Source organism: Natrix helvetica, assembly GCF_964273705.1.
Source record: "Natrix helvetica genome assembly, chromosome: Z".
NCBI lineage: Eukaryota > Metazoa > Chordata > Lepidosauria > Squamata > Natricidae > Natrix > Natrix helvetica.
This window is the reverse complement of record NC_138554.1, coordinates 87,763,018-87,778,544: the sequence shown is the minus strand read 5'-3', so window position 1 is coordinate 87,778,544 and position 15,527 is coordinate 87,763,018. Positions and strand designations below refer to the sequence as shown.

Sequence of the window (15,527 nt, the reverse complement as noted above, 5' to 3'; positions counted from 1 at the left end):
TCTCCCTGTTGCTTGTCACCTTCTTGCCACTTTCTCCTAGCAATGGACCAATTGTTTCCTTAACCTTTTTCTTGTTTTTAACATGTTGGAAGCTTTTTTTGTTTTTGTTTTACTTTTGTGGCAAGCCTTTCTTCATTGTGAGCCTTAGCTTTCCTCACTTCATCTATACAGGCTCAGGCTATTTGCTGATTAGTTATGTCCCCATCTTTCCACTTTTTATACTTATCTTTTTTGTCTTTCTATTTGTCAGAGAGTTCTTAATGCAGCCTTGCTGGTTTCTTTTGGGAGCTGTTATTTTTCTTCTTCATTGGTATTGTGCTAGACTGGGCTTTTGTAATCTCATTTTTCAAAATTTCCCAAGCTTCTTGAGTTGTTTTCCCCTTGAGGATTCTCATCCATGGAATTCTTCCCAAGCTCTCTCTAAGTTTATTGAAATTAGCTCTCTTAAAGTCCAAGACTCTAGCTTGACTTTGTTCTACTATTTGTGTTTGCATAATGTTGAATTCCAATATTGCATGGTCACTTGCCCCCAGGGTTCCTGTGGCTTCAACACCTTCTATCATTTCCTCTCTGATAGTGAGAATTAAGTCTAATATGGCTGATCCCCTTGTTCCCTTCTCTACTTTTCGGGAAACAAAGTTGTCTGCCAGGTTTGTTAGGAACCTGTTGGATCTTCTTCTTGGTGCAAAGTTTGTTTCCCAGTTGACGTCAGGGTAGTTAAAATCCCCCATTACTATTTTTTGTATTAAATTTTTAAAATAAAATTTACAATTACCACTCCCCTTACCCTTCCCTCTTCCCACCCTCCCTCCCCCTGACCTCCCAGAGCAAAATACAGGGTATAAACATTTAACAACCATACGCTAACATAAGCTAACTAATTTTAACATGTTACTAATTCTTGTGCTTTAACTTTATTAAACTAACTTTGAATAAATTGTAACATTCTTTATGCCTTCATTCATAAGCTAACTGAATTTTTTTAGTCCGGTATTTGTTTTGAATATAGTCAATCCATCTTCTCCAGTCCAGCTTGTACTTCTCATCGGAGTGATCCTTCAGATACGCTGAAATTTTGACCATCTCTGCTAAGTTTACTACTTTTAACGTCCATTCTTGGATAGTGGGCAACTCTTCCTTCTTCCAGTATTGCGCCACCAACAATCTTGCTGCCATCGTTAGGTTCAAGATCAGATTAGTCTCTATGACAGTACAGTCTGAAACTATGCCTAACAAAAACTGGGCTGTGAACTTTATCTTCTTTTTCAAAATATTTTGAATAATCCTCCATATTTTTATCTAAAATGCTTTAACTTTTTTACAAGTCCACCAAATATGGTAGTACATGGCACCAACACAGTCACATCTCCAACATTTAGATTGTAGATTCGGATACATACAGGCTAGCCTTTTTGGATCTAAATGCCATCTGTACAACATCTTGTAGAAATTGTCTCTCAAGTTCTGAGCTTGTGTAAATTTTACATTTCTTACCCAAATCTCTTCCCATGTTTCCATCATTATTGGTTCTTCAAAATTTTGTGCCCATTTTATCATACAATCTTTAACTAATTCTGTTTCTGAGTCTATTTCTATCAATACATTCCCCCATTACTATTGTGGTGTGCTTCCCACATACCTTAGTTAGTTGATTAGCAAAAAGTTCATCTAATTCCTCTGCTTGGTTGTGTGGCCTGTAGTATAGACCTATGGCAATGTCATTTACTCCCCAATCTTTAATATTGACCCAAATGCATTCAAGATAGTTCTCATTATTGTTGTGCTCTATTTCTGTAGAGATGTAGTTATTTCTTATATAGAATGCAACTCCACCTCCTCTTTTATTTGGTCTATTTCTTTTAAATAATTTAAATCCTTCTAGCTATATGTTCCATTTGTGGGTTTCATCCCACCAAGTTTTGTAATGGCAACAATATCGTATCTGCCCTCATTTACTTGAATTTCTAATTCACCCTGTTTATTCCTCATACTCTGTGCATTGCTGTATAGACATTTGAGTCCATTTTGATTGACCCTGTGTTTACTGTCTACATAACCTGTGTTATGCCTGACTGTCCCTATTTTCTTGCCACTTGTATGATTCATGCACATGATATGGCACTCACTATTAAATGCTTGGTTTTGCTTGACAGCAGGAGTGATAATCTTACCCGCACAAACATCTATGTTACATGCACTGATAACCCTATGAATTTTAGATTGCTGGGGACAGAAATGTTCTGTATCAATTAATTATTCTACATGCGTGCTGTTCAGTTTAAATGTTTATCCAGAAAATCTGTGAATTTAATGCCAAGTAACTCAGTCCCTTTCTTGGATGGGTGAAAAATGTATAGATTGTCTGACAGATAATAGAATAGATAGAACATAGAATAATAAGGTTGGAAGTGAGTTTTGAGATCTTCTAGTCCAAGCTTCTATCCAATGGCAGGAAATCTTAAACCATTCTATACAAATTATTCTCCAGTCTCTTCTTGAAAACCTCCTGTGATGGAGCATACACAACTTCCGGAAGTCAGCCATTTCACTGATTAATTGTTCTCATTGTCAGAAATTTTTCTTTAGTTCTAGGTTGGTTTTCTTTAATGATTTTCCATCCTCCCTCTTCTATATGAAACCCCTAAAGTATTGGAAGATTGCTATCATATCACTTCTAGTCATCTCTTCATTAGACTAAACATACCTAGTTCCCACAATCATTCTCATATGGTTTAGCCACCAGATTTCCATATTATCTTTGTTGTTCTTGTCTGCACTTTTTCTGGGGTCTCAATCTCTTTTTTTGTATCATGGTAACTAGAAATGGATGGAGTATTCCAAATGTAGTCTCAATAATGCATATAAAGTGGCATTATCACTTCACATGATCTTGAAACTATTCTTCTGTTGATGTAATCTAGAATTGTATTAGCTTTTTTTGCAGCTGCAGGACATTGCTGGTTCTAACTTAAGTGGTGCTATATTAGGACACCTAGATCCCTCTCATAGTTACTACTGTTGAGCAATTCTAAAGCTATGCATTTGATTTTTCCTGCTGAAGTGCAGGACCCTATTTTTCTCAACACTGAATTTCATTTTGTTGAAAAGAAACCTCTGTCAAGGTCCTTCTGTATTTCTATCCAAATCTAAAATATTATATTCCCCTAGCTTGGTATCTTCTGCAAATATGATTAGTTCTCTTATTAACTCCTCCACAATTGTACTGTCCCATATTGTTCTGTCTTACAAAAAAGTAGGCTATGGGCTACATTGTCAAATGCCTTACTGAAATCTAAATAAATAGTCCACACTGTTTCCCCTATCCACGAATTTAACCATTTTGCCAAAGAAGGCAATAAGGTTTATCTGGCATAATCTGTTTTTGACAAACCAATGTTGGCTTCTGTTAATTATCTTGTTCATTTCAAGATGCCCACAAATGCATTGATTATCTTTTCCAGGATCTTCCAAGGTATTGATATCAAGCTGATTTGTCTAGTTTCTGGAATATATTTTCTCCCTTTTTATAGATTGCAACCACATGAGGTCTTTTTCAGTTCTTTGGTAGTTCCCTTGTTCTCTAGGAGGTCTGAAAGATTATGTTCAGTGGTTCCAAGATAATGTTTGCCAGCTTCTTCAGAACTCAGTAATGCACCTGGCAATTTGAACTCATCTAAAGTGGATAAGTGTTCTCTTACCACTTTCTTGCCTGTTTTGACTTGCATTCCTGGTCTGTTTCCTATGGTGCTGTTGTTGGTAGATTGGACTATTTTTTCCTATTGTGGGATGACAGATACAAAGAATGAATTAATCAGTTCTGCTTTCTCCCTGCTATCTGTCACTACTTTGTCATCTTCTAATAGTGAAACAGTCATTTCCTTGAGTTTTGTCTTGATTTTACATGTTGACAGAAACTCTTAATTTTGGCATTTGTTGCAAGTCTTAGTTAATTCTTAGTCTTAACTTTCCTGACTTCGTCCTTGTACATTCGGTCTATTTGTTGGTATTCTGTTTTAGTTATATGTTCCACTTTCCATTTTTTATACTTGTCCTTTTTTTCTCTCAGTTTGTCAGAGTGTTCTTTATGCAACCATTCTGGCTTCATCTGGGGTTTCTTGTTTGTCTGTCTCTGGGATATTGTGTTAAATTGGGCTTTTATAATATCATTTTTCAGAGTTTTCCAAGCATCTTGAGTTGTTTTCTCTTTTAGGATTTCCATCCATGGAATCCTTCCTAAACTCTTAGTTTGTTGAAGTCTAAGATAGTATTTGACTTTGTTCAATTACTTGTGCCTGCATTATGTTGAATTCCAGTATGACATGATTACTCTCCCCCCAAGTTCCTGCAACTTCAACCCCCTCTATCATTTCATCATGTTTGTAAGACTGACCTTCTAGGTCTTTCCTATACTTTTTGGTTGACAAAGTGATCAGCTAAGCTTGTCAGGAAACTGTTTAATCTCCCACATGCAGAATTTGTCTTTCAGTTGATGTCAGGGTAGTTAAAGTTCCCTATTACCATTATGATTTGTTTCCTTACTCATTAGCTAGCTGATAGCAAAAAATTCATCTATTTCCTCTGTTTGGTTTGGTGGCTTGTAGAGTGAGTGTGTGTGTGTGTATAATGATTGTTCAACAACTATTCAATTACAGTGACACTGAACAAAGGGACTTATAACCCTTACCCAAAGTCAATAGTCTCTACAGTGCCTCTGCAGTCATGTGAACAAAATTCAGCCTCTTAGCAATTGGCCCACCCTTATGAACAACAGCAGGGATACTGTAGTGATTCCATATGTCTTGCTCTGCAAAATGGTGCCTACTTCTGGGATGACACCATATGACCACCACTGTATAAAGAAGCTGAGTGTGTATCATTCATTGTGAATGCTTTCAAAATAAGGGTCACTTCCAATGGGACCATTATGTAGGAAGGCCTTGCGATGGAGTGGTTTCTTCCCAAGGATATACCAAAAAGATAAATGACCAATCTGCAACAGGAATGGGGTAGGGAGGAGGATATGGTACCCAAAGTCTATGGAGACCCAATTTGGCAGGAAGCAGAGCACAGGGTCCATGAGAATGGGAGATGCCCTGGTCATCTGTGAGCTAGAGAGGTGCTGCAATACAAGTCTGGGCCTGCACTAGATCTCCCAGGGCCTCCACACTCATAAGGAAACTTATCCTCTGCTTAACAATCTGCATGGTTACTGAGTGACTGCGATGGGGAGAGCAGAGACTGTGGTCAGTAAGTGAGGCAAGCACCTTGGCAGCTTGCTTAATGACCACAACTTATAATCATAATGAGCAGGCTCAATGATGGTGTTGTTTCACTGACTATCTGTATTTGAATTTAAGAATATTCTTTGCATATGAATGTTTCCCAAAATTATTTTAATATTGTAACTTTGGCTAGGATTCATCAGCTTTAGAAACTTTTTCCATATAAGCACACTAGCTGGATAGTGCTTTGCTACGAAGCTATGTGATCAGGCTTGATAAATTGACATTTAAAGCTTGAAAATTAATGGGCAGTTAGGTTGAGGATGCTGTACATTACCCTGTGGAGTTCTTGCACACTCTCAACCCTCCATGATTACTACCTCATGTCCTCTACCTCAAGGTTGGGGCTCCAAACCTGCTGTTACACAATCTAAGCCCTCCGAAACTGTGCAAAGGCATCAGGCTTCAGGTGAAGACCGTACAAACATGTAATCGAAGCCACGGTTTTCACAGGTGTCAATCAGGGAGAAACCGTTTTCATCCCCCCAAATTCCTCTGATCCCATCAGACTACCACTTCAAGTTCAAACATCTACAATTTCCTGTTAAAATGTGCTATGCCATCACCATCAATAAGGCATAGGGACAGACTTTGAAAGTGGCTGATATGCATCTGAGGAGTGACTGTTTCTCCCATGGCCAGTTGTATGTGATATGCTCCAGAATCAGTTCACCTGATAGCCTGGCCATCCTCCAGCCAGAGAATAAAACCAGGAATTTTGTTTACAGGGAGGTCCTGAGCAATTCATCTGACGGAGGAATTGAAAGTCTATGCTATGCAAGTTATTAGCCTGGCTACATAGACCAAAAATCCAGGGGTGCTGGTGGCATTTTTTCCTTCTTTTCCCTTTAATTGGTGTTACAGTAAGAGGAACAGATTAATCTGAACTGAGGAGATCAGTGTAAGAAGTGACTTGGGGATGGGACAATATGCAGGAAAAATTGGTTCATAAACCGTTGGCTCAGTGGTGGTCGATGATTGAAACTCATAAGGGAATATTTCCCCTGCCTTCTTGAGTTTGGATGCAGTTTTATAGGTGGAAGGCGTAGACATTTTGGTGGGGTACCAACATTTAATACTGTAAGGAACCCCAGATCGCTCTTGAGTGAAGGAGTGGAACATCTGCCAGTTTGAACTGAGGTAACAGAATGTGAGGCAATTGGCAGTTGGAACACAGTTCTTTTCAGAACTGTGGGGGAATAGAATGTCTAACTCCTTAGCATCAGAGCGTGTTAATCTATCTATATATATAAATACTGTATAAGAAATACTAATGATCTGATGGTCATTTCGAAAAATCCTTTCTTAGTAAGCACCTAGAAGCCAAGAGGAACATACGTGGCAAATTTCAAGTTTGTAGATTTTACAGTTCTGGAAATTTTGTGATGAGTGAGTGGATTGTGTGTGTGTGTGTGTGTGTGTGTGTGCAAAGAATGAAATACCCTGTTCAATATTTTAATTGCCTTGTTTTAGAAGGAAGAGTAATCTCTCCTGCCCATTTGATTACATTTTAATTTGTAAGTAGATTACAAAGTAATTTACATATTCTCCCAACAAAAATTTCCAAGATTCAATTTGCACATGGTTTGTGCACTGTGCATATCTGTTTAGTTTTAATGAATCAATTAAAAGTACCATGTTTTTGGAGTATAAGATGCATCTTAGTTTTGGGGGAGGAAATAGGAATTTTTTTTTGCCTACCAGGTATTCATCTGGCTAGCGTCCTTAGTCTGGTCAGCTTCAGCATATAAATTTGCTGGTTTTGAGGGCACACACTTTTTATTCCCTGGACTATGCATTCCAAGTGAGGCCACACTGATTAATAATCACTTACAATCATTACAAATAATCATTGAGGGCAAAAAGTACACTTTCCTATCTAAACTTTATCTGACATCACCAACCAGCACGATCGATGCTATTTTTAATGTGGAAACTTGGAGCAGTAATACTAGCAAATTATCTGCTCCTCAGAAAAGTTGAAGGGAATACTTAAATGAGAAAATTCAAAGAAGATAGCCACAATTTGCAAAAGAATGTGTGGCATTGGAGAGAAGTAGATTTTCTATTCCTTGAGAAATTGTTTTTGAAGCACAGACTCCATTTTGTTTGTCTTTACTCTTCCAAGCCTCACTTAGATGTATCGGTATACAAAGGTGTGAGTATGCTGCAATAAAAATATTCAAAGCTTTTTTTCAGCCCTAATGAGGTGCTAACATTTCACTCATTAGCACCTCATTAGGGGTGAAAAAAAGCTTCCAAAAGCTACATTCAGAGTATAAGACTCCAAATTTTCAGCCTCTTTTAGGGGGGTGAAGAGTGCATCTTACACTCTGAAAAATACAGTACTTAAAAAAATTCATAAAAGAGCAGAAAGAGTACACAGTATGAACTAAAAGCATAGTGTACTAGTAAAAGGCAAATAGTTGTGTTTAGATGCAGTGCTAAATCTTGGTTGAATGATATCAGAGCAGACTAGTTTGCTGGCTTCTTCTCTGAAGAATGTTGGAAGTTTCCACTTTTTAAAAATTAGCCATTACCTAAAGCAGGAGTGTCAAACTGGTGACCCGCAGGCTGGATGCAACCCACAAAGGCCACTTCCACCCCAGCTCCGCAAAGAGGAAAAATGTCACATGACAATAACATGATGCGGCAAGTTTGACACCTGTGATTTAGAGTGTGGCAAATGTGAAACTGTGATTAATTATAACTGTAAAGTAGCAAAAACAGCCTAAACTGGTTTAGGCATGTCTTCTCCATCTGCCAGTCACAGCAAAGATATAATTGACAAGTATCTGCAAGCTTATGTCAGTTAGAAAGAAGAGGGCAGCAAAGCTGGGTGGCTTAAAACCTCTACATATCTGAAAGCAGAACACCACCATGGAGCAGCAAGCCAGAACACAGGTAATAAAGGCAGGATAAGGATTGGAACCAGTGGTGGGTTCCGGACCCCGGCGCAGCCAGTACGCTGCACACGGAGCTGGGCATCCTAGATGGGCATGTGCGCTGCGTGCGCCTGCACACACCTGCACACACCACGACCCTGTGACACACAGCTGGCCGTTGGAGGTTGTGCAAGCACTGAACGCTGCACACACTTGTGCAATGGGCCGGTCGTGTTATTAAATGGCCATGGAACGCGGGTGGGCCAAATGAGCCACCGTATCGGTACGGTGGCCATTTCTCCCGGCTACTACTGGTACGGCCAAACCCACCACTGTTTGCAACTGAGATTATCAAATTATATGCTGATGTAGGAATGGGAAAAGCAAAGGGAATCATCAGTCATTAAAAAGCAAAAGTTAGAATATTTTGGACAAGCAATGCGACACCCAGGGAAATATGGCATACTTCACTTAATCCTCCAGGAAAAAATTGAACGCAAAACGAGGTCCAGGCATGACAGATATGGCACAAGAAGGAGAAGAAGTAGGAATGGGGCATAAGGCTAACTGAGCCATGGTGAAAAGACCAGTTTTTTCCAAAACAATGTTAGATATCTAAAACAGAATTGAAATAAAAATGTTTGTTGATTTGATTTCAAGGAAAATAATTTCTTTACAGGATAGGAGCAAACAAGATAACAAGCGAGGGAGGGAGAAGTCTTGCTTACGCCATCAAGAAAAGTAAAACTATGTATGAAATTGGGTAAGTATGGCATTTTTAAAGAAATGTAGTCTTCATTTAATGAGGCTAATGGGAACCAGAAACTGCCATTAAGTGATATGGTCATAAACCAAAAAACTATGTAACCTTCCTGTCTAGTGGCAACACTTCCAGGAGTCCAGTTGTGGTTTTTAAGCAAGGACCACATGGATCACTAAATGAGGACCTCACATGACCATGACTTCCTATTTCCAGCTGACTTCCCCATTGATTTTGTTTGCAAGAAACTGGCAGGGAAACTCACAAGTAGTGATCATGACTGTGGGACACTGCAATAACCCACAGTCATGATCACTGTGTATGAGGTCTGGTCATTCAGCACCATTGTAAATTTGACCCATCGCTAAAAACAAGTCGTTGTTAAACAAAGACAATCTGTAACTTCATTTTAACATTTATGTTGCTAAGAAGTCTAGCTTTATTAAATCTCATTTCTAATCCCATTGTTAGCTTTTTATCTACTTGCAAATTTGTTTTCCAAACGAATGAGTATAAATTATTTTATTCATAATGTTAAACCACATGCATGGGAATGCCTTGATTTATGGCCACAATTTAAGTCCAGAATTTCCATTGTAAGCCACTGCCACATAAAGTGAATCATCTTTGACTGGAACTGATTTTACTGCATTTTTGTAACAGTCATAAGAATCATGTAGTTATAATTCAAGTCATGCAGTTGCTAGTGCAAATCCAGTTATGCAAAGGTGTTTGTCAGAAACCAGCAAAAAACATTACAAATCATGATTACAGGATATTGCAACAGATTGTAAACCAATTTGTAACTAACTTTTTCAGAGATTGCCATGAATTCACACTGTTATTAAATAAATGGTTGTAAGTCAAGGGCTGCTTACTATATCTTACCTATGGATTATTGAAAAAGGCACAATTGACCTAATACACATATAATGTTAAGCCTGAACCTGCTATTGCCATCCTAAGCACCTTCCATGTGTGAGGACTTCAACTTCCTGAATTCTCTACTAGTGTGATTCTGTCTGTGGAGATTCTCAGTCATCCAGGACCTGGTTGTCCCAAAGTGCTTTCTGAACAGAAAGTCCAGTTCCTTTTTTAAAAAAAGAACCCTAGGGATAGTGTGATTCTGACAGCTTATTGGAATGTACTAAAGTAAAAATTAGGAGATCTGAGTTCTAGTCCTGCCTTATGCATGCAAGCAAGCTGGGTAACTTTGGCCAGTCACTTCGCTGCAGCTTAATTTGCCTCAAAGACTTGCTATTGTGGGGAAAAAGTAAGAATAGAAAGGAGTATTAAGTATGCTTGCTGGGTTGAGTTATTTATAAAAATTATAAAGGTAGGATTAAAAAATATTTCTAAAAAACCCATGATGGTAATATTCTTTAATGTACCTGGTCTTTTTCTCTTTGGCAGAATGTGGGGTAACAAGATTGGGGATGAAGGAGCAAAGGCCTTTGCAGAGGCACTGAAAAATCACCCCACCTTAACCAATATCAGGTAAAATCTTTATGAGTAAACTGATATTCATGCCACATGCCACCCAAAAGGCCCTCTAGATTCAGAATTGTTCAATGAGCTTTGCAGAACCAGCATTATTACCCTTTTGTGCAGAACCTCAATATTCTGGTGTCACTGTCAACATTACCTCTCTTTTCTCCTTCATCCTATCCAGAGCATCACAATGCCATTTTTAAAATTCCCAACAATACCTTTGCCAGGGCCTTACTTACGCAGTTATAGCATTGGGGAAAAAATCAAAGCTTGGCTAGATAGAATATCTCTTTTCAGCCATCAAGTAATTTAGATTTTTGCAACCCCAGATATGATAGCCCAAAACATGGACTATATAGTCACACTCTGTGATCCTCCCCTTCACATGTAAATACAGTTCTGAGACCCCAGTAGATCGACCATCCTATTGTAAGTAAAGAGCAATCAGTTCAAAAGAAGATATGACCTTTTTTGAAAAAGAACTAGAGGAACAGATAAACATTTGGCAATGGATTTTAAAGGATAAAATAGAGCATCAATCATTTAAAACATCAAATTTAAGTGATGTTTTAAAATGCGGTGTGACAGTTAGAAAATGATACTGGCAGTTTATATTTGACTGTACAAAAATCCATTAAAAATAAAATAAGTATTGACATCCCTTCAAAATTTAACAAGGAGACTTTTTAAGAAATTTCTTTTTTTAAAAGAAAAAGAGGTGGTGGGGATGTCCATCACTTTTTTTTCAATCTTTCAAACATCATCTGGTTTAAATAAGAAATATAGGCATTTCTAATTCCTCCACAAGATGGCAAACTTTACTGGATTTCTTTTGGATAAATGGCAGTAGTTGTGCATATTTTTTTTAAAAAAGCTCAGTGATAGAAATGCACTCAAAGCAGGAGGGATTTCATATGGAAAAATATAAAAATAAAATTGGTCTTATTGAAGCCGGGGAACGTCCCCCAGAGGAACCTATGCATTTTTCTAGGATATCAGAGTTGGGTAGAGCAACAGATTATGATATCCAATTTCAATACTTATTGACTAAGATAAGATGACAGCATAGATACCATATTTGCTGTCATCATTGTTATCCAGATTTTTGCAGCCAAGATCTGATTGTCCCAGGACACACCCAATGTGTCACTCCAATAGAATATCCTAAACTACCATTGCTTCTATTCCTTACTAAGAATAAATCCCAGTAATTGGTGCAGGCCTGCTTCTTCATGACACCTTCTGCAATCCTGTCCTCTATAGATGTATTGAAACTACAACTTTCAGAATTCCTAGGTAGTACGTAAGATAGCTTGACAGGAAAAGAACTGAATCTAGATTCTGAAAATCTATTTAGTCGTATCACTCACTAAATAGCTTTTAGGAAGAGTCATGCTCTCCTTATTAATGATGTACATTCTGTAAGCAGAAAACATTTTTTTCCTAGGTTCCACAAAAAATTATTCAGCCAATGGGCTGTGTTGAAGAAAGAACTCCTATTGACTTCTTTCTTCCTTATTCTTTCTTTACTTCACGCATGTCCACATGCCTCCCTGGACAGTTAATTATGTGGCTCCACAAGATAATACAAATATTAAAAAATAAAGGAAGTTTGTTATTTATATAGATTAAATATATTATATATATTATATGCAACCCTAAGACAATTCCTTTTCACTCAGTGCAGCCCAGGTAAGCCAAAATGTCAGAGAACCATGCTTTACTTGGTTCATGTATATGAAAAAAGAAAAATCAATGAGCTTCCATTTGTTTTTCTTCATATCACAATCAAATATTTGCTATTATTACAAAGAAATGAATCATATTATTAGTTCTGAAGAAGAGATACTAAATTATCTTATTTTCAATCACTTGCTACCAGAGTATGAGGATCCCAAGGTTTATTTCTACCAAGCGAAATGTTTTTTGAACAACAGACCTTCATCCCATATCAGTACTTACTTTCACCTTCCATTCTTTTTTTAAAAAAGGATAAATTTTAGGCAAAAGTTCTTTGACATGACTTGAAGAAACATCCATTCTTTAACTTATTCCTTTATTTGCTTGACAATGGTCTTGTGGTAAAATTTATGCTCCCTGTACAGCCCAGTAATAGTAGCATTTTATTGTGTTAGTAATAGCAAATAGCTCTGTTTTTAATGAATTGTTCTATTTCAATTTTATGAATATTTAAAAAACTATTTATGTAGTGTAAATCACCTACAGCCCTATGAGGAAATAGCATACAAAGAAATATGGAAGGAAAGAAAATGTTCTAAATTGTTGTTTCCAGAACCCTGATGATTTTTAAACTTGGGAATTCCACCACCCGCCCGCCCTTAAAACTTTTGTGCTTGGTGTCCAGGAGGAAAACAGATGTGATTTGGGGTAAATGTTCAATTAGTAAACATTAGTAGACTGTTCTTTATTTGCTTCATAATTAATGTAGTTTGTTTATTTTAGTCTCTTTTTTTCACAGCTATTCAAAGACTTTGAGTGGTTTTTATTTTTCCAAAGCTCTAAGATGGTTTATAGTGGCAATTAAAAGTATGACATGGGAAATTGGTTAATGAATTTCATTAGGACACTTATTTTCCCAAGTGTAGTAGCTGCTCTCAGTGACAATGGAACATCTAGTCTAAGAACTTCCATTTCTTTTGGTTTCTCAGTCAGCTGCAGAACGATACCAGTAAGCAGTTTTGACTTCTCATCTTCCCAATTGTTTTGTTTTAAAGAAAGATCTAATTAGATTTCTTTGCTTGCCTCAAGAGTAACAGTCTTGTGATATCTATATCGGACCTTTGGTCCTGCTTCTAACTGAAACCTAATCTTAAATATTCTAAATTAGTGTTTTTCTTGAAGTTGTGTGAACTTCAACTCCCAGAATTTCCTAGCCAGCTTACATAAAGAAACACTGCTCCAAACTTGGGAGAAAAATAAATGTTTTCCCTGAATTTGTTATTGCAGCCTTTGGAGGCAGCAGGGCCACTGACCTCTCTTTGAACTCGTATCAAATGCATAGAAATGTATATATGATTATAGTTCCTGGAGAGTTCAGGAAACACAGGTTGAGGGACTTGGGATCTGCATTCCTTTTCATATTTTCCAAATAGCTTGCCCTTTCACTTTACTCCCATGCTTGCCTTGCAGTCATGCATTTTTTCATTAATGCAGCTTGAAATGCTATGTTCAAAATATTGTGAAAATATGGGAGACTTTTTTTAATTAGTTGTCTACAGCTAATTATTTGTTCTGCCAAAAGCTAATTAATCATCACCAGGATCTATTTGCAGTATAGATAGAACTCAGGAAATCTTTCCAGTTTCTTCTTCTGTATTAAGATACCCGTAATGCCTAAGAAAGTATCTGCAGGGTGGGTGTGGCCTGAATCCCAGCAACAGGACGTGTTCTCCAGAGGGCTCTCTGAAGAACCGTCAGATTCCTGCTGTATCAAGGGAGGGTTATTTTTAACCCTACCATAGCTGTCCTGGGGGGACAGTGAAGGGGGGGCACAAGTAGGTGTGATTGGGGAACACGCAATTCCCCTAAAATGCCTGCATTTGCCTTTGGACTCAAAGCAAGAAAAGTAGCCACGTGAGCTACCGCAGCAGGAAGGCCAGACAGCACGGAAATCAGCATGATGAACATCTGTGTGAGATTATAAGAGTGCTTGAAAATGCAACATTCCGGTAACTTAACTTTTTAACCACTGTTTAAAGCTTTTGAAAGAGAGAGTGACAGAAAAAGGGGAGGTAGGGGACATTACAAAGCTCTCCCTCCCTCGGGCCAGCAGCAAACAGAAGGAGATGATAGATAGAAGAAAGGAAGTGATAGATCTTGAGAACTGCTTAAGGATATTAGAAAGCAAATCAGAAGCTCTCAGTATTTAACTTTCACTCTATGCCTTTGATTTTCTTGGTAACTTTCGAGAATCGCTGAGATTTGCTTTCGAAGCCAGGAACTTAAAAGAAAATATGTTGAATTAATTGTCTGCATTGCTGTCTAGTAGTAAATTGTGCCCGGTAGAAGAGTTGACCTTGAACCATTGTGGATAATAATGAAGTGAATCTTTTAGAAGAAAGAAATAAGACCAGCTGTTGCCTTGCCTTCCCTGGCTACATTATAATGGATTTCTGAGAATCTCTTCCTGATAGTGTATCTTTCCCCCTTTTTCCTATGAGGGCAGGGCTGAGAAACTTGGATAACCCAGACAATTCATACTAAAGGTTCCTTTTTTTTCATTTGGTTACTTTGGGTCATTTTCTATCTACTCAATTTTTATCTTTTTCTTTCTTTTTTTAATCTCCTTTTTTTACCTCTTGCAAAGAGGTGTAGATTACCATTGTGGAATTAATTTTGTGGGTTTTTTCTCCTGTTTTTTAATCTCCTTGGGTGGATGAGTGCTTTTTGACCAATATTCTTTTATGTGTTTATTTTTTCTCTCCTTGTTTCTTTTTTTTTCTCTTTTTTTTACTTCACGTGGTTATTATAAAGCAAATGGATTAAGGTAGCAAGAACCTGAAGATGGAGCCCAAGAATAGGGGCCGGTTTATTGGAGGCCGGTGCTTGGGGTGGTGTGAGCAACTCCAGGATTACAATTAATCTACTAATCTATTTTTTGGATTACAAAAGTTGATTACAACTTAAATGCAATAATGTCAGAACAAAATACCGAGATGAAGAAAATAACATCATATGTTTCTGCAACAGCCACCCCGCCCAGTTCAATGACACAGAAAGCAGCAGGCATAGGAACACAACAAGACAAAGCTATTTTGGAGCTAAAAAGTATGTTGCAAGACATACATGTGGATATCAAGGAGCATATAAACAGAGTAGAAGAGAAAGTGGGCAAAGTGGAATAAGTCAAGGAAATGATGGGGAAAAATGAGCAGAGACTGCAGAAGGTGGAAGAAAAGCAGATAACAGAAAAAAGTGGAGGAGATGGATTATAGGCTGACAGCAATTGATGAAAAGCAAGATGGAGTCAGTGTTTTGTGGGAGATGGAAAGATCCGAATTCTATCTAAGACTCCAGAACATAGAAGAGGAGAAATGAGAGAATTTAGCAGAGAAGATCGCAGAAATTCTCTCAGTGGCTACAGAAATG

The 15,527-nt window shown here is 37.7% G+C and overlaps 1 protein-coding gene across 4 annotated transcripts in view; it reads left to right on the top strand.

Moving 5' to 3' along the window:
- The window catches only part of NOD1 (nucleotide binding oligomerization domain containing 1), a 75,176-nt gene that overhangs the window by 30,433 nt on the left and 29,216 nt on the right, over positions 1-15,527 (top strand). For all 4 annotated transcript variants that reach the window (XM_081970098.1, XM_081970099.1, XM_081970100.1 and 1 more), the window contains 2 exons: positions 8,847-8,930; positions 10,341-10,424. In XM_081970098.1, the coding sequence (XP_081826224.1) occupies positions 8,847-8,930; positions 10,341-10,424 (168 nt within the window). The remainder of the gene's footprint in view (positions 1-8,846; positions 8,931-10,340; positions 10,425-15,527) is intronic.